This window comes from Mus caroli, unplaced genomic scaffold, assembly GCF_978045245.1.
Source record: "Mus caroli unplaced genomic scaffold, Mus_caroli_1 scaffold_4, whole genome shotgun sequence".
Classification (NCBI taxonomy): Eukaryota; Metazoa; Chordata; class Mammalia; order Rodentia; family Muridae; genus Mus; species Mus caroli.
Window position 1 is genome coordinate 154,504,734 of NW_028227259.1, and position 18,109 is coordinate 154,522,842.

The following is an 18,109-nucleotide window of genomic DNA, read 5'->3' on the forward strand; positions in this document are numbered from 1 at the left end:
TCTGTGTATGTCTCGGGGGTACGAGGGAGAGGCATTAGCAACCCAAATAGTAAATCTAGGCAGGGGCTAGAAGATATCTTTTCAGTGAGTTTTCAGACCTTGCCCACATAGGGAACAAACATATTTAAACAATCCTGGATTCAGCCTTAGTGTGTCTCATAGGATTAAGAGGATGAAAGTCTGAGTCAGCCATGGCCTTCAGACATCAGCTCCATCATTGATCAGCTGTCCGGTTTTATTAGGTTTTGAAGCCTTGATGTTTGAGAAGGATGCCCCTTCATGGGACTGCCCTGAGGATTAAAGAGCTACTGTGTGTGGTTGAAGTGCCTCCTAGATATCTGTTGTCTCTATGGTCATCTTTGCCATCTTAACATATATGTGTGTGTGTGGTATATATATTTATATGTAGTGTACTGCACACATATGAAATAGAAAAGAATGGTATCATTGGAATTTAGGATTTAATTTTAAAACGTTCAGGAGTACAATTCTCAGTTTCCACTCAAATGAGCGTTACCTGACACCAAATTGAGCTTTCTAAATGTAATACAATTTACATTTTAATCTTTACGAGTATCTTCATCTGAAAGGCAAAACCACAACTTTACAATCCCTGTGTTAATTTATATAAAATGATATACAACCAATATTTCCTCCCTTATTTCCCAAGTATTCAGGAAATGTTAGAGACAGAAAGATGGGCCAGTTTGAAATGTTGTCCAGGAAGTGGGAAATGCCACTGCAATCAGGAGTGAGCCCTTAGCGAGTCACCAGCCCGCTGGAGAATACCTCACCCAAATGCATTTACATTTCCGTGCGCACATTAACACCTCTGCTCAGCTGTCTTTCTAAAAAGAATGCAGCACACATCAGAAACCCTATAAAATGTAAGGTTTAGTAAGCCGTGACTAGGGGTACAGGCCCATCCTATGTCTGCAAGCAGAGTGTCCCTGCACCCTCCTCTGTGTCCTGTCACTTGTCCTGTGATTTCTACCTCAAGGGCAACAGTTGCTCTGGACTCCTCAGATCTGGGTAGTTCCCATTCAGCTTTCATGATCACAGTTGCCCTTCCTAAGTTCAGTTTGCTATATTCCCTCGCCTCCTATATTATGGAAATTGTTAGTTCCGACCCAGGGTTCCTACCCCGCTTTTGATCATTTAGTCCCTGGATAAAAACCACACACAGCCTTTATAGTTACAATAATCCTTAAGCAGCACAAGAGCTGGCCTGATACCTACCTCCATGCTGTTAGACTCTACTGCCCTATCGATAACCCCAAGTCATTACTCACTATGTTTCATCTGGGCTGCTCTTAACTCCAATTGGCCAGCCCTCAGCACCATGTTTTCTTTATTCCTAACCCATGGTGGATTCTCCTTCTCCTGCACCTTCTTCTTCCTCGTGTTCCCTCTCTGGCCCCCAAGCCCATGAAACCTAAACCCCACCTATGTCTCTTCTGCCCGGCTATTAGCTGTTGGCATCTTTATTTACCAATCAGAAATAACTTGGGGTCAGGGCCACTTAGTGTCTTACTGTGCGGACTCTCTTATCTCTGGGGCACCAGTCTTGGGGCCCAACGTTAGCATTAGGATACAAGCAGCATCAAGCCAACTCTTTACACTCCCAGCCTTGAGATTGAATCATTTATTATTATTTACTAAAACCTTATTATAAAGAACCCCCAAATAAAAAACTCCATGGGCCAACATTAACCATACTCAGAGTCTTTGCATCTCAATAAACTCCTTACGATGTGGCCCTACGGAACTTTGCATTGGATCTTATATTTCCAGATATGTTTTCTGCACTTATTTACCACCAAAACCTGAAAATCTACGACAGAGTTAGAACTAGAAAAGCAATTAGCTTTAGGGCTTTTTTGTTTGTATGTTTGTTTGAGACAGAGACTCTCTGTGTAGCCCCAGCTGCCCAGGAGTCACTATGTAGACCAGACTAGCCATCAACCTGCCTCTGCCTCCCAAGTGCTGGAATTAAAATCATGTACAACCATACCTGGCCCAAGCAATTAGCTTTATATCCTTGATTGAAATTTCAAAAAATGATGTTACAGGTGTAGTTGGTATTAGTCTGCTTTTTCAACAATACAGAGAAGTTGAAAGTAGGCACTGTAGCTTTTGTATCTGTGTTCAATCACCAGTTCAAACTCTAGACGCCCGTACTACACATAGTAGATAGGTCGTTCTTATTTATTTATTTATTATTGTTGTTGTTGCTGTGGTACCAGGGAGCCGGACTTTGCCATGCTGAGCCAGTGCTGTTTGACTGAGTTGCATCCCCAGTAGCTTCTTCTTTGAACTAGTTTTATATGTAGCCCAAGCTAGACTCAAGCTAATGGTCCCTCTCCTCTGCCTCTGCCTCTGCCTCTGCCTCTGCCTCTGCCTCCTCTCCCTCTGCCTCTGCCTCCTCTCCCTCTGCCTCTGCCTCTGCCTCTCCCTCTCCCTCTGCCGTCTCAGGCATGTGCCAGCCCTTCACCTTCTTCTCTCAGATATAATTTCAATTTTCCCATTACTGGACTTTTCCTTCCACTTAAAAATATATATTTTTCCATAATCATTAACCTAAAATTATACAAGAACAACAGAAAACTTCAGCAATGGAAATTAGGGTATTTTAGTCATTATTTGAGATACAGATCCAAAAATTATTTGTGGTCACTGTCAGAAATAGCTGACCCCATGAGCTGCACCCAGATGCTCGCTGTCAGACACTCTGGGCCCTAGGGACCTGCAAGTATTTTGGTGGCCTGAGAAAATGGACGGGTGTGTGTTTGTCTGTTTGGCATGCTCAGGTTAAGATCTAAACCATCATGAGAGGATCTAAACAGAAACGTAGCTCAGTCTGAAAAAGATAGTGAGCATCCCATTAAACAAAGGAGGGAAAGGGGCCAGCTGGACTCCATCAGAAGCCGGGGGTTGAGTCCTCGTGATCCAACAGCCATTGTATTTCACCGTCACTGTGCCCAGCCACCTTTAGATGCTGAACACCCTCATGATAGTGACTTTCTTACCTGTTTTTACTCAGTAAGTCTTTTATGTTTTCTCAGGTTCCCTGCTGTCAAGAAGAAGTTCATGGCAGAGCTGAAGGAGCTACGGCACAAAGAGCAGAGCCCCTATGTGGTACAAAGCATCATCAGCTTGATAATGGGGATGAAATTCTTCCGAATTAAGATGTACCCCGTGGAGGACTTCGAGGCATCCCTTCAGTTCATGCAGGTGAAGCACCCGCATGGGAGTCACACATGTTTCTCTCATGACATTCCTTCCAGCAGAAGACTGCAGCTAGAATGTAGAAAACCCACACAGGCAGTGCCCAACATGGGAAGGGTCAGCAGCCAGCGCTCAGACTTTTCAAAGCTGTGGCACAACACACACTCAATAGAAAGCTTATTTCACATTATAGAAGATGTTCACAGTACCAAGGGTTGGATCTAGAGCCTCGTTCACACTAAAAAAAAAAACTCTACCAACACTTAAAAAAAAAAAAGATTTAGTACACTGTAGCTGTCTTAAGACACACCAGAAGAGGGCATCGGATCCCATTACAAATGGTTGTGAGCTACCATGGGGTTGCTGGGAACTGAACTCAGGACCTCTGGAAGAGCAGTCAGTGCTCTTAACCACTGAGCCATCTCTCCAGCCCCACCCCAACACTTTTTTTTTTTTTTTTTTGGTTTTTTTCGAGACAGGGTTTCTCTGTATAGCCCTGGCTGTCCTGGAACTCACTTTGTAGACCAGGCTGGCCTCGAACTCAGAAATCTGTCTGCCTCTGCCTCCCGAGTGCTAGGATTAAAGGTGTACGCCACCACGCCCGGCTCCAACACTTTTTATAAAGTTTTTATTGTGTAACTGCATCTCTCGTGGTTGACCAAGTTTGTCTCAAACTTGCAACCCTCCTGTGTGAGACCCCCAGCTCACATTTTGTATTTGAGTCTTGTGCCGGCATGATGTAGTCTAAGCTGCTTAAGATACTGGGCCATGTCAGTAATGGTAACTTCCGGGCCAGCCATACAGCCAGCAAGGAGACCAGGGACTCTTCCGTGCCCTGCCGTTGTGGAAAGTTGGGGGTCATAAATGAGAGTTCCCTTTGTGACACTTTCTACTTAGATTGAATTTATTGGGGCCATTAAGTCAAAGAGTGTCTGCAACTTAACTATACATATACATACACATGGATACGCACACACACACACACACATATCACTTTGTGATTAAATCTTAGCTGATAGTGGCCATTGAGGCAGCAGCAGCTCAGGGTGGGCCATTGTGGCATTCACAAGCATAAGAACTTCCATAAAGGGAGATATCTGTCTGCTCTGTACTATGGAAGGGCGTTTTAACATCACCGACCTCTGAGATCTCAGCCTCCACTGAGTTGAAGGGAAATTGCTGTCTGAAGGGATTTCTCTAATGCTGCTGTAACTGAGGTTGGTCTTGATCCTACTCAAGAGTTGAGAAGTATGAACTAGGAATACAGGCTGTATGGCTTCGTAATTCCAATGGCCACAGTCAGAAAGGGACTACAGCTGTGGGTGAGGACAGGGAGAAGCTGGACTTCCGCACTGCCAGTGTGGGTAGCAAGTAGTGTGTTGGAACACAGTACAGCCGGCCTTCCTGTCAGAAATAAGTTCAGGGTTGCAAGAGACCACCACTTCAGTAGACACGTCCAGAACTTGATCAAGAGGGTGTGCTCCAAAGAGCAAGCACACTGACAGGAAGTGCACTGGGCTTTTATTCTAACACAGACGGTGGTTCGGTCTTTTCTCCAGTGGCTGGGGTCTGACATCACAGTCTTTTTAGACAGTTTTAAAAGACTCAGCAAAGGAAATGAAGAGGGAAGAGGGCAGCCGCTTCAATCCTTTACATTCTGAGAGTATGGCAGGACCTGTGGGTAAACAAAGGTTTATGGGGGGAGGGGGTGGGTATTGAAGCATTTGCATACAAGATGGAGATGTTAATTTGTTGCAAACACGAGTTTCATAGTGTAGAATAGAAAAGAGAATATTTATTACACTCCAATGGCTAAACCTGAAATTACCAATTGTTCTAGTAGACCCACTCCTCTTCTTACACCAAAGCAAGTGAAAATACAGTCCACACAAAGGCTTGAAGTATTTTTAATAGTAGCCGAAAGTTGAAAGAAGTTTAAATATCTCTCAACTTGTAAATGGATTTTAAAAAATGGTATTTCCATGCAACATGGTAGTAATTTCACTTAATGAGTTCCAGCTATCTGTTGCAAAATAGATAACTCTTAAAACATCATGCCAAATAAAAGAAGCTAGTGTTAATCCTAAAGATGGGAGGGGAAAACCGCTGACCCAAATCATTGTGGCCACATTAATTAAAACAAGCAATTACTTAAAGCAAGCCTTTTGTGTACCCAGGCTGCCTTGCCCTGAGGTGGGATTCAAGAGGTCGGCATTGAACATGAGGAAGACAAGATTTTTATAGCTCAGGGTTAAGGGTCTTCCAAATGGGGGATTTGATGGGCAAGGGCTACAGGAGCAAAACAAGTTAGCTGTAAGGCTCTCCTGAAAGGAAGACATGATGGCAAGGTGGTTGCCACAGGTAGTCATAACAAAGATAGGGTTGCAAGATGGTTATAGTAACCTTTTGAAACAAAGATATGGTTACTGTTTCCTCAAACAGGCAGTGCAGACCGTTTGTAGTTAAGGTTACAGGTGGATATAGCCCAATCCTTGAGAAACAGATTTAATCATAAGTAGGATGAACCCATGTCATTATGTAAGAAGCCATTCATGGCCAAGAAAGAGACCGGCTGGTTCATCACTAGAGACAAAAGGCTGCCAAGAGATCCGAATCCCTTTCATGTAGTGTTCACAGTGAGCAAATCTGCAACAGAATGTATCCTAGAGGCCGGGCGTGGTGGCACACGCCTTTAATCCCAGCACTCGGGAGGCAGAGGCAGGCGGATTTCTGAGTTCGAGGCCAGCCTGGTCTACAAAGTGAGTGCCAGGACAGCCAGGGCTACACAGAGAAACCCTGTCTCGAAAAAAAAAAAAGAATGTATCCTAGAGTAACCCTGTTGCCTAGGTTGAGGACCAGAGTGGATACTGAGATTGAGAGAGACTGCCAAACTGTCAGAGTTCCCAGGGCGGGGGAGGAGGAGTGAGATGTGTCACTAAAAAGCTGGAGGTTGGTCATAGAATGGGAGCGCAACTGTAACCATAGAATAAGACTAGGAAGTAAACACTTTAAAGAAGGGAGTTGCATGGGTGCGTGAAACAAATCTCAGTAAAGCTGATCCATGGGGCGGGGGGCGGGGGTGGTGCCTCAATCTTTCTGGGGTTGAATTCCTTTAGCACCTCCCTGACTCCAGCCTCTGTTGCCTTGACTGTAAATGGTGATGTCACTAGCCTTAGGGAGCAGCTCTCAGGTGCCTGTCAACTATTATCTTACTCCACTCTGAGTTAACAATGCACGTATCCACCAGGCTGCAGGTGCACACTCTTAGGCCCAGCACTTGGGAGGCAGAGGTGGATGAACCTCTGAGTTCAGCCTGGTCTCCAGAGCAAGTTCCAGGACAGCCAGGGCTAAACCTGTCTTGGGGGAGGAAAAAAATCAAATCCAAAAATAATACACATATCTATGTGTGTGAATGTCCACTTGGGAAATGACTTACCTACCTGTGCAGAATAACGCAGGAAAGGGGGCCAGGATCCTGAGAGCCAGAGGCTCCATTCTATAGCCAGTTGGTCTCAGGGACTTCATAGGCTCGGGTCATTCAGCCTAGGATGAGATTTGGTACAATGATACACTGAAGACCTTAGGAATTTTTTTTTCTTTTTGCTAGTATTGCTAATAGTGCTTGAAAATGGAAGGGTAAGAGTTGATGTAGACATAAACAGCATAATTGAAGACAGCACCTGGAAGTCACTAATGTAAGGCCAACCTTTCTCCAGAACTAGTCTCCAGGCAACCAAAACGACACTTTCGAGCAGGCAGTAGCTTTGTAGGCAGAGAGAGTGGTTAAGTGTTCCAGAGGCCTCCTTACCTGAAGGGAAGCCTTCCAGACTTGCTTAAGGAATGATGGGTGAAATAAACACACCTAGAATGTCAGGCTCTGAGCATAAACACTTCTGTGGGAAAAAGGCTGTCCTGAAGTTAGACCTGACAGGAGTTTACTGCTGTCTTTAGGGATTTCTGATTGGCCCGATCAGTGGCCCAGGACCCCACAGAGGGTGAAGGAAGCCATAGAAATGTGATCAGAATGAATGAATGAATGTATGAATGACTGAACCAACCAACACATGACTTGAACCTGGGTATGACTGTTAGTCATTTCAGGACAAAAAGCAAACAAGTCTTGGAAAGGGCCTCTGATTCTCTCAAGCAGTTAGACCCCCCCCACATGAATCCTTGAAGATCGTGGCTTTTAATAGATCTCAGAATGTGCTGTGTCTGTGTACAGTATAATTGGGTTTATTTAAGTGCATGCTCACATGTATTTCAATGTCTGTTTCCTCCCTGAGCTCTCTCGTTCTGCTTTCTAGGAATGTGCGCATTACTTTCTGGAGGTCAAAGACAAAGACATCAAGCACGCCTTGGCTGGGCTCTTTGTAGAAATCCTTGTCCCGGTGGCTGCTGTGAGTTGTATTTTTGTTTCTAACAACTTCTTCAACCTGGACGGCACACCCAACAGTTTCCTGACTGGAATATTCTCACAAGTCTCTCTCTACTGTAGGCTGTCAAAAATGAAGTCAACGTCCCCTGCCTCAGGAACTTTGTGGAGAGCCTGTATGACACGACGTTGGAACTCTCCTCTCGGAAAAAGCATTCCTTGGTTAGTAACTGTGGGAGAAGCTGATTGCTGTCCTAAGTGGAGAGCCTGGAGCACCTCGGGAGAAGCCGACTTGAGAATGAGAAGTATCCACACATGGGAGAATTGTCTCAGCCTCACCTACCTCAGAGCTTGTGTTTAGCACAGGCCCATGAATAACTGTGATAAATGGAGATTATCCCACACCCCCTCAGAGGAATTTTCTACTCTAGTGGATTCAGCTGTTTATTTAGAGATTGGCTAAACTGAGTTTCTGTTTGAATTTCTGAGAAGTTTTTCAAATCTAAAGGCTAAAGTTTATAATAACGGTTTCTCGACTCTGTCCCAGGAATGAGCCTGTGCTGGCTAATTCCTATCTTGATGCTCAGAATCAAAACTGAGCTCAGAAGGAGCAAGAGATGACCCACAGGCAGGAGTCTCTGGAGGCTGGTATTTAATTCTTGAGAAGGCAATCTAAAGTCTTTCAAGTTGCTGCTTGGTGAATGAACATCTGGTTGATAAATTGGCAGTAGTGTGCCAGCTATAGTCATGAGAATGTAATGGAGTCGATAGTTCAGTAGCCAGCTACAGACCTGGCCTATGTTAGTCTCCAAGGCCTGAGCATTCCTGTCAGGGTCTGAGCCAGCACCCGGTTGTTCAGCTGGTAGTAGTGCCAACTTTGCTCATTTGCCTATACCCTATGATCAAATCGCTTGCATTTATTGGCTAGCATCAGAGATGCCGTGAGTGGGCAGAGTACTTCAGAATCCTCTAAGACTAAGTTCATGTCAAGAACGATGCTGAATTTGAAGTGTGGACCACAGGAGCTCATCCATCAGTCATTGTTTTTTTCTAGTTCAAGGGAATAGGTGTGTTTCCCTTTAAATCTCCCCTAGCCCTCGAGGTGTGTGCTACCTGGCTAAGGAAAATGATGGTGAGCTGTGTGTTCGTGTTCTTTGGATGGCTGCCTGTTGCTATCTTTGCCGTCTTTCCAGTTGCTGTGGCAGAGGGGCCTAGTTAGACAGGAAAAGCACAGTAGCACCTCTGTTTATTCTGTCATGAACAAATTCCTGCCGCGCTTACATTTGTCTTGGTAGTGTTTATAGCAGGACCATAAGCGCTCTTTCTGGAATCCCCCTTAATTACAGGAAGATTTCAGGAAAAGGTAAATATATATAAATATATTTACTTTCTTCTGCATATAAATGTACACACACACACACACACACACACACACACCTGCTGCTAAGACAAAGACAGACTACTAGGTATTTTTGAGTGAGAAGGCCAATAACATTTTCAAACTGAGTGTGCCCTCATGGCTGTCCTAGCTTCTCTGTTCCTGTGGTAAAACACTCACCAAGAGCAGAAGAGGAGAAAGAACCATTTATTTAGCTTACAAGTTATAATCCATTATGGAGAGAAGTCAAGGCAGGCTCTGGAGGCATTAACTGAGGCAGAGACCATGGAGGAATGCTGCTTACTGACTTGCTCCCCCGAGCTTGCTCACGCAACTGCTTTTTTTATATAGCCCAGGACCCATCTGTCTAGGGATGGCATCGCCCACAGTGGGCTGTGTTAATTAATGATCAAGACAATGTCCCATGAACACACCCACAGACCAGTCTGATGGAGGCAGTTCCTCGGTTAGCTTCCTCTTCCCAAGTGACTCTAGTTTGTGTTAAATTGACAGGAAAAAAAAAAAACTGGCATAATAGTGGTTTTATTTCTGTGGTGGTTGAGAGCATAATCTAAACTTCTAAGTTTGCTTTGAGAGTTTGTAAGTGAAAACGAAGTTAGTCAATCAGCTTTCTGTATCATTGGACCTGAAACAGACATCTTACTGTATGTATAATACTAGCCAGAGTTCTAGATGATTCTATGCAGTCATCATCAGGAAGGGCCCATGAGTTCTTGTGTTTGTACAGCGTGCATTGCATTTATGTGAGGCCACGTGGCCACAGAGGACGTGCTGAAGCTTTGGGCGCAGTGAATGTGTGTTTCCTGGTCTGTTGAGCTGCCAGTCACCCTGCAGCCTCCGCTCCTGTCTCCTCAGGCCTTATACCCACTGGTGACCTGTCTCCTCTGTGTCAGTCAGAAGCAGCTGTTCCTCAACAGGTGGCATGTTTTCCTCAACAACTGCTTGTCCAACCTTAAGGTCAGTATTTGTCAACTCGAATTAAAACCACCGTATTTATGTATGTATCTTGGTATATAATTGTCGTCTCGTGCACCTAAGTGATAGGAAATGAAATGATCATTTTACTTAGCTGATCTGGACATGTGAAATTATCTCAGATACCCTGTGACACCTCTGTCCCTTTTGGTCGAGGTAGATATTTTGGAAACAGAAGCTCTGTTCTGTGGAAGAATTGCTCTGGCAGAGGGCATTGCCTCCTGCCATTCTTGCTTGTGATCTGTGTACTAAACACTTACTGCTCTTCAGGTGGAGAGCACAGGTGTTGGGAGATAAGATGCGTAAAGCCACAGCCCCTAGGACCAAGGAGCTATAATAAATAGTTATAATAATTGGCTTTGAAATTGACTTTGAATCAAATAGGAACATTCTTTCAATTTTAGTGACTACACAGGACAGCTAGATGAGAACCCTCTATAACATGAGAACAGATTCTCCTGGTGTGTTGATGCTTGCCAATAATCCAAACCCTGGAGAAGCTGAGGCAGGGGGATCACAAAGTTGAGGCTAAACTGAACTAGATAGCAAGACCTTTTTTATTTTCAAAAAAAGGAAACCAGGGGCTGGAAAGATGGCTCAGTAGTTGAGAGTGTTAGCTGTTCTTCTTAGGATCCAGGTTCAATTCCCAGCATCCCCATGGTGACTCACAAATGTCTGTCACAGTTGTGACAACTCTAGGTTCAGGAGATCTGATGCCCTCTTCTGGCCTCTGTGGATGCCTGACACATAGGTGGTGCATAGATGCACATGGAGGCAAGATACTTAGGCACATAAACTAAAATAAGTGAATCTAAATAAGTGAATCTTTATAAATTATTTTTAAAAATAAAGCAGAAAAGTGCAAATCAAGAGAATTTGTCACAAATTCCAAAGCTGTGGCTCAGCTTCTATCACTGGCTCAATGTTTGATACTTTTAATTAAAAAATAATAATAACTAAAATTTCTTGCATATGCTTATACATGTTGCCTCATTTTGTGTATATGTATGTTTCCCCCCAAGACATTTTAATTTAGAGAAGTAGTTCAGATTAATTATGTTATTTTGTTATTTACTGTAATTATATAATAATGTACATGGGCCTGATCTCAGCGCTATGTCCTGGCTCTAAGAGCTGATTATGAAATCCAAGATTACAATCATTCATTTCCTTCAAGTTGGCAGTGAAATCTAATAGTTGCTGGTAGAGAATGACACTCTCAGGGACGGGCAAACTGAAATGCCTTTCAGGGTCAGCGGTGGTTACACAGTGTCCACTCCCCGGCATGGGCTGCATCAGCTAAAGGCCTCTGTACTACTTTCCCTATTTGAGGAAACTCAGTGTCTCAGTCAGGGTTTCTATTCCTGCACAAACATCATGACCAAAAGCAAGTTAGGGAGGAAAGGGTTTATTCAGCTTACACCTCCACATTATTGTTCATCACTAAAGGAAGTCAGGACTAGAACTCAAGCAGGTCAGGAAGCAGGAGCTGATGCAGAAGCCATGGAGGGATGTTACTTACTGGCTTGCTTGCCCTGGCTTGCTCAGCCTGCTCTCTTATAGAACCCAGGACTACCAGCCCAGGGATGGCACCACCCACAATGGACCCTTCCCCTCTTGATCACTAATTGAGAAAATGCTTTACAGCTGGATCTCATGGAGGCATTTCCTCAAGGGAGGCTCCTTTCTCTGTGATAACTCCAGCTGTGTCAATTCAACACAAAACCAGCCAGTATATTCAGTTACTAATTCTAATATTTACAGTGTATCTTTTAAGATGTAAAGTGGCCATTTTGTTCAAAACTAACACAGAATAGTTAGCTTTTGTCATCAGGACATAAGTGAGAGTGGTGTAGGAAGAGCGAACTTCAGCTAAGGAATTGACCTCATCAGGTTGGCCTATGGGCAAGTCTGTGGAATCGTCTTGATTAATGACGGATTGGGGAGGGTGAGCCCATGGTGGGCAGTGCCACCCCTGGGCAGATGGCCCTAGGTCCTATAAGAAAGTAGGCTGAGGGCTGAGAAATGGCTCAGGCACTAAAGGTTAGACTCACAACCAAAAATGTAAGAAAGCACGCGGAGCAAGCCTCGGGGAGTGAACCAGTAAGCATCACCCCTCTGCAGACTGCATTGCTCCCTGCCTCTGGTTCCTCTTGGGCAATGGGTGTGGGGGAATAAAGGGAGTAGAAGAAAACCCGCCTCCCGCCAGAGTTCCTGTGCTGTGGGTGGGAAGATGCCGGAGGACTGACGCGTGCTTTCCACGCAGCCCCGGGTGGGTGGCTGGGGGAAGCCACTGGACCCCAGCTCAGTAGAGGGTGCACAAGGGGCAGCCCTAGGTTCTCAGTCTCAGGCATCCCAGATACCGCTAAACACCGCTCGGTCATCCCTGGGGCCGCAGGGAGAGAGGGGGTGATGGGTGGTTCCCATGCGCTGAGAGTCCTTGGTCCTGTCTGTGGCTGGAGAGCAGGAAGGCCTTCCAGCGGGAGGTTAGACGTGGCTCATTAGGGGAAAGCCTATCCCATCGTTCAAGCACAGCAGGCCTTGATGAGCAAAGGCAGTCTATGGTTTTACGCAGTCTGTGGTTTTACAGCTTTATTGTAGAAAGGCAGGGAAAAGGAGAGAAGGTAGAAAAGGTAGAGAGAGGGAGACCACCAGTCATGGCCACGTGGAGAGAAGGGGGAAGGGAGAGAGAAGAGGAGAGGAGGGGCCAAGCAGCCCCTTTTCTAGTGGGCTGGGCTATCTTGCTCTTGCCAGGGAACTGTGGGGAGAAGCATACCTGGCTATAGTCAGGTAACTGTGGGGGTGGAGTCTAGCCAGAATGCCAGAAGCTTGGGACATTGTCTGCATGACTTATAGTCACAGAATTATGGAGTTGGGGGCTCTGAGATGTCAGGCACCTGTCTCTGGGAACATGGCTCGCTGTTCTGTCCCTTGTAGAGTTTTCTACTGGGTCGCCAGAGCAAGCCTCATTCAACCAAAATAGGCTGCCTTTCATGACCCCACAGGTTCCTACCTTGGCCAAATGATGGACTGACTGTAAGTTATAGGCCCCAAACCTTTTCTTTCCCCAAGTTGCTTTTAGTCCATGTTCTATCACATGCAACGGGAAGCAACTAGGATAGAATAATGTTTGATGATTAAGAATGCTTATAACACAGCTCTCTGGATATATTGAATACATCTGGAGTTAAACATTAAAATATTTTGTACGATGATTTATTGCTGTGGCCCAAAGAGCCATTTTGGGGTTGACCCAAGTCGCTTTTGAAACAGAGCAGGGCAGCTTACTCTGAAAATTAATGATTTCAAAATTAGAATATTCTTTAGTGCTCCTGTCAAAGCTTGGCAGAAAATAACAAGTAAAGGGTTATAAGCTGTCCCTGGAAGGACACAAGTGTAGGCTCAGACAATGTTTCCCTACACAGGCATTTCATGCTAGAAGGTTCTAAAACTAGAAGCTGTAAGATCAGGATGAGCCTGTGGGATCAGTGCTACACAGACTGGAACACGTTCCAAACTCCAGTTCCAATCTCCAGGGTGTGCACCATGCCCACTGTTGCTGTCATGGAGTGGGATGCACAGGGGAAGAACCCTGTGTCAAATGTGAGCCCTGGACAGACTTCATCTGTGAAGAGCTCTGGATTGAATTTTGTAGCAGTCTTGTATCCCAGGAAACATGGAAGAGCAATTTGTTAGCCAAGATAAGGGCAAGGATTGGGCTGGTGAGACAGCTCAGTGAGTAGCCCATAACCACCTGTAACTGCAGCTCATGAGATCTGACACCCTCTTCTGGCCTGCATGGGCACCTGCACCCATGCTCACACATACACACTTAAAGTATGAATCTTTAAAATGTAATGAAATCCAGGTATGAGAATGGGCACCTGTGATCCCAGAATTAGGAAGCCTGAAGCAAGAGAATTGCCATCTTCCCAGCCTCCTTGCTTCCCACCTTCTCATCTTGACTTCTTTCATTTATAAAATGAATAAAAGTAAAAGACCCTGTTACTTCATTTAATAACAGGGTCTTGTTCTATATCACAGCCTGAGCTATATATATATCTTTAAGCCAGCCTGTGATACATAACAAGACCCTGCTTCTAAATTCATACATAAATGCTAGGTTATCTATATGGATGGTAAACTGCTAGAAGCCAATGCCCCAATGGAAAAGGATATTCAAAAATTGCTTGATGAATTCCAAGCAGAATAAAGTCATATCGTTTATTGTTTTTTAAAATCTGGTGCTGGGTACTAGATTTAAGCGTTGAGCACTATGGGCTGGCATTTAATCCACAAGCTACACCCATAGCCCCTATTGTGCAATTTCTTTTTTTCTTTAAATTTTCTTACAGGTATATATTGTATTTTGAGTTATACTTCCCATGCACACCCTATTCCCCCTACCCACCTTTCCCTTTCCCCTTATTCCTTATCAATCCCCTCTGTCTCCCAGGTAATTTCACTTCTACTTTTAATATTCACAAGCTTTATGTGACTGCATAAAACATATGATCACAAATATGAGCAAGAACATGTAACATTTGCCTTTCTGGGACTGGCTTAATCCTCTCAATTTGGTTATCTCCAATTGCTCCTATTTGCCTACAGTTAACTTAGCTTTGCACCTCTTTATGGCTGAGAAGAAATCCTATTATTTATGGCATTTTCTCTATCTATTTCCCATTGCTGGATGCTGCAGGGACCATCGATGTGCATTCTTCTCTGTGATATGACCAGGTCCAGTCCTATGGCCTAAGTCAACCAGGGTGTGGAGTCTGCGTAAATGTACAGGCATACTACAGCTGGGCGTTCTACAGCTGGGTCTGATGGTGGAAGTACTTAAAAAGTCATGGACAGTGGAAAGTAGATGTGCCAGTTATTAAAATGTATTATGATTATATTAATTAAATTAATATGCTATTCACATTTGGGTGGACAAATAGAACAATGAATAAATAAATAAAATAAGCTAGGAGCAGATACAAATACATAGTAATAAATAATAATATGCAATAATTGATATTACCATATCAGTATTAGTTAATTTTGTGATTAATATTTGCTGTATTTATTATATATTACAATAGTGTATAGTATAACGTAGTTATTAGTAATGAAACAAACTGGGAAAAGATAAAGATACAAATACTCTCCTATCCTACCTTAAGAAACAGGAGTTAGGGCTAGAGAGATAGCTCATGTGGTTAAGAGCACTGGCTGTTCTTCCAGAGGTCCTGAGTTCAATTCCTAGAAACCATGTGGTGGCTCACAACCATCTGTAATGAGATCTTGGGCCCCCTTCTGGCACACAAGTGTACTCGAAGATACTCATACATTAAATTAAAAAAAAAAAAACTTAAAATTTTTTTTCTCCGTGTCTAGGTTTTAGTATAGTATGTAGTATATCTTAGTCTTACTAAGTATTCAAGAGTAATTCAGATGCAGTGGGGAATAGAAAAATCAGAACAATAACTGCATGAAAGACTTGGATGGTCATGGGAAGACCATCCAACTCTTCTGTAAATGCTATGGGATTATACTGGTTGCCTAGCATCTCCTGAATTTCCATTTTGGCAAAAGACAGAGCGAGGGCTTCCTGTGTCATTCCCCTGTCTCACTATCATGATCATAACCATGGATTATTTATCCAGTGAACACCAGGAGGCAGATGGTTCGGGTGACCCAGATGGTGACATATGCCTTGTATGTGCCTGCCTCCAACCCGGTTGGCCTTCCCCACGCTTAGGAAAGACCCTCCTACCCAGACCACATGTACATTCAACTAGTAACCTTACAGTTTGCATTCTGTTACAGAATAAAGACCCCAAAATGGCTCGCGTTGCCTTGGAATCTCTCTACAGATTACTGTGGGTTTACATGATTCGAATCAAATGTGAAAGCAACACAGCCACTCAAAGGTAAGGCTGGGTGGGCGTGAGTGAGCATGCCGGGTGAGCTGGGCGCACGCAAGGTGAGCGGGGCGCCCTTGTAGGGCGCTAGAGTCAGGCGTGCTCAGTCACCACACCACGCCCAGGGTTCTCTTTTATGGCTTCTCAACCTGGCCTGGCTAAAACCTGCTCAGAGCCAGAACTTCACCACTGCCTTAGCAGTAGGTCTTTGCCGAAGCATCAGACTCCTCTGGGACAGGGTCTGCTTCTATGCGGCACGCAGCACTTTAAGGAAAGAAATAGCTGTCTATTATTTTTCTAGCTGCCCTGGGTTTTCCAAAAGAAAAAAGAAAACCTCTTCCTAGAGTAATTGTGCCAATGGAAAGGGCTGAGTTGGTTTGGTTTCTATTTTGGTTTGGTTTGGGTTTTTTTTTTTGAGGAGGGGGGGTTGTTTTGTTTGTTTTCTGTTTGTTTGTTTGTTCTTTATCCTCTGATACTAAGATGAAATTTGCATCATCCCCTGACAACTAGATCTCAGCCAACCTTGCTTGTTTTCTCTTTTTCGCCTACCCTTATCTTGCAGCCGACTCATAACCATCACCACCACGCTTTTCCCCAAAGGGTCCCGCGGCGTGGTGCCCAGGGATATGCCTCTGAACATCTTTGTGAAGATTATCCAGTTCATCGCCCAGGTAACGCCCGTCTGTCTGCAGCGGCCCCCTCAGGCGTAGTAATCGCGTAAACAGGCCGCAACGATCCTTCATAACGCCCTGACCTCTTAGAAAGGGATTGCTTCTCCACACGGCCTATTCTTTTGCTTCAACAACAGTCTGTGGCTATGTTGAATGCCTTTGGCCTCTAGGAAGTAAACTGAGAGATGAAGTTTAACTGATTCCTCCAAGGCCACAAAGCCCAGCGGTAAAACCTCCGTAGCACAGATAAGGTCCTGCCTGGATCAGCCCCAATCACAACAGAACAGAGGAAACTCTTTTGACTCTCTCAAGTCTCCCCTTCCCACTTTCCACAGATCTCTGCTCTGTATTCCGCAAGTAAAGAGGAGTCAAAAGCTCTGATATTTGACGGAACTTTTTAATCTAATTTGAAAAGATGATGTAGTGCAGTTGAGGAGTAAATAGCAATTTTCTAATGTTTCTCTATGGGGAGAAAATAATTTCATGGGGAAATTATCATTTACCCACTTCATTCCTTTGTTCAAAACTGTTCTGAGCACTTTACACATGAATTAATTTACTTTTAAACAGACCCCAGTAATATTAAAGCTGGCTTGGCAGGGATCTATTATTCAAACTTAAGATTTTTACTTAGATCATTTATGTGGGGGAGGGGTTGGTGGACTAAGCCCAAGACCCCTGCTCATACCAGGGGTATACTCTACTGCTGAATTGCTCCCCAAGGCTACTGTTTCATTTATTCACTGGTGTGTGTGTTTACTTATTTACTGATTTGAAACAATGTCTCATTATTTAACCCTGGCTGGCCTATAACTAGCTCTGTACACCAGGATGACTTTAACTCACCTATCTCTGCCTCCCACATGCTGGGCTCAGAGGCAAGCACCACCATACTGAACTTATGTCTTTCTTTTTCAAATACTTGGTGAGTAAATTTTTTACCCCCACTTTGACCTCTGTGACTTATGGAGGCACTGGGGATCTCCTGCACTTGCCGGGCCTCTGTCACAAAGCAAACCTCAAATTAAAAAATATCTTCTGTCACAGTTTCTTTATCTGTAAAGCAAGGGTAGAAGTTTTTGCCCATTTATGCCTCAGAATAGTATATGGCTGAAGGAAATTATAGGCATGCAAATGCTGCTGAAGTGCAATTGATATTAATATACAGATAAGTGGTTCAGAGCAGAGACTGGAAAGTAGCATCTCTCTATTGTGGCCAATGAGAGAACTCTTTAATACGTATCCCTAGAGAAAGTGCACTCCTCATTCTGCCAGTGGAAAATTTCATATGAATTTTCAAATGTAGCCTCAAGTATATGTGGTTTGCCTATTGTGGAATAGTGTGTATAAAATGAGCATGTCATATAATAGCAGTCAATAATGTGTATGACCAGGATCCACCTTAAATGTTCTATCTCAAGTGTTAATTCTTCTTCCCCTTTGAGTTTGATTTTTATAAAGAAGCCAGAGGATTTTTTTTTCAATGTTAAAGGATAGAGGAAAACAGTCATTTTGTAGTGATACCATTGTCTTAGTCAGGGTTTCTATT

General features: G+C 44.0%; 1 protein-coding gene across 6 annotated transcripts in view; it reads left to right on the forward strand.

The window, feature by feature from the left end:
* Positions 1-18,109, forward strand: part of Fry (FRY microtubule binding protein) — a 382,592-nt gene that overhangs the window by 239,788 nt on the left and 124,695 nt on the right. For all 6 annotated transcript variants that reach the window (XM_085837475.1, XM_085837469.1, XM_085837470.1 and 3 more), the window contains 6 exons: positions 3,066-3,234; positions 7,536-7,628; positions 7,727-7,825; positions 9,858-9,959; positions 15,795-15,898; positions 16,452-16,560. In XM_085837475.1, coding sequence (XP_085693601.1) covers positions 3,066-3,234; positions 7,536-7,628; positions 7,727-7,825; positions 9,858-9,959; positions 15,795-15,898; positions 16,452-16,560 — 676 coding nt within the window. The remainder of the gene's footprint in view (positions 1-3,065; positions 3,235-7,535; positions 7,629-7,726; positions 7,826-9,857; positions 9,960-15,794; positions 15,899-16,451; positions 16,561-18,109) is intronic.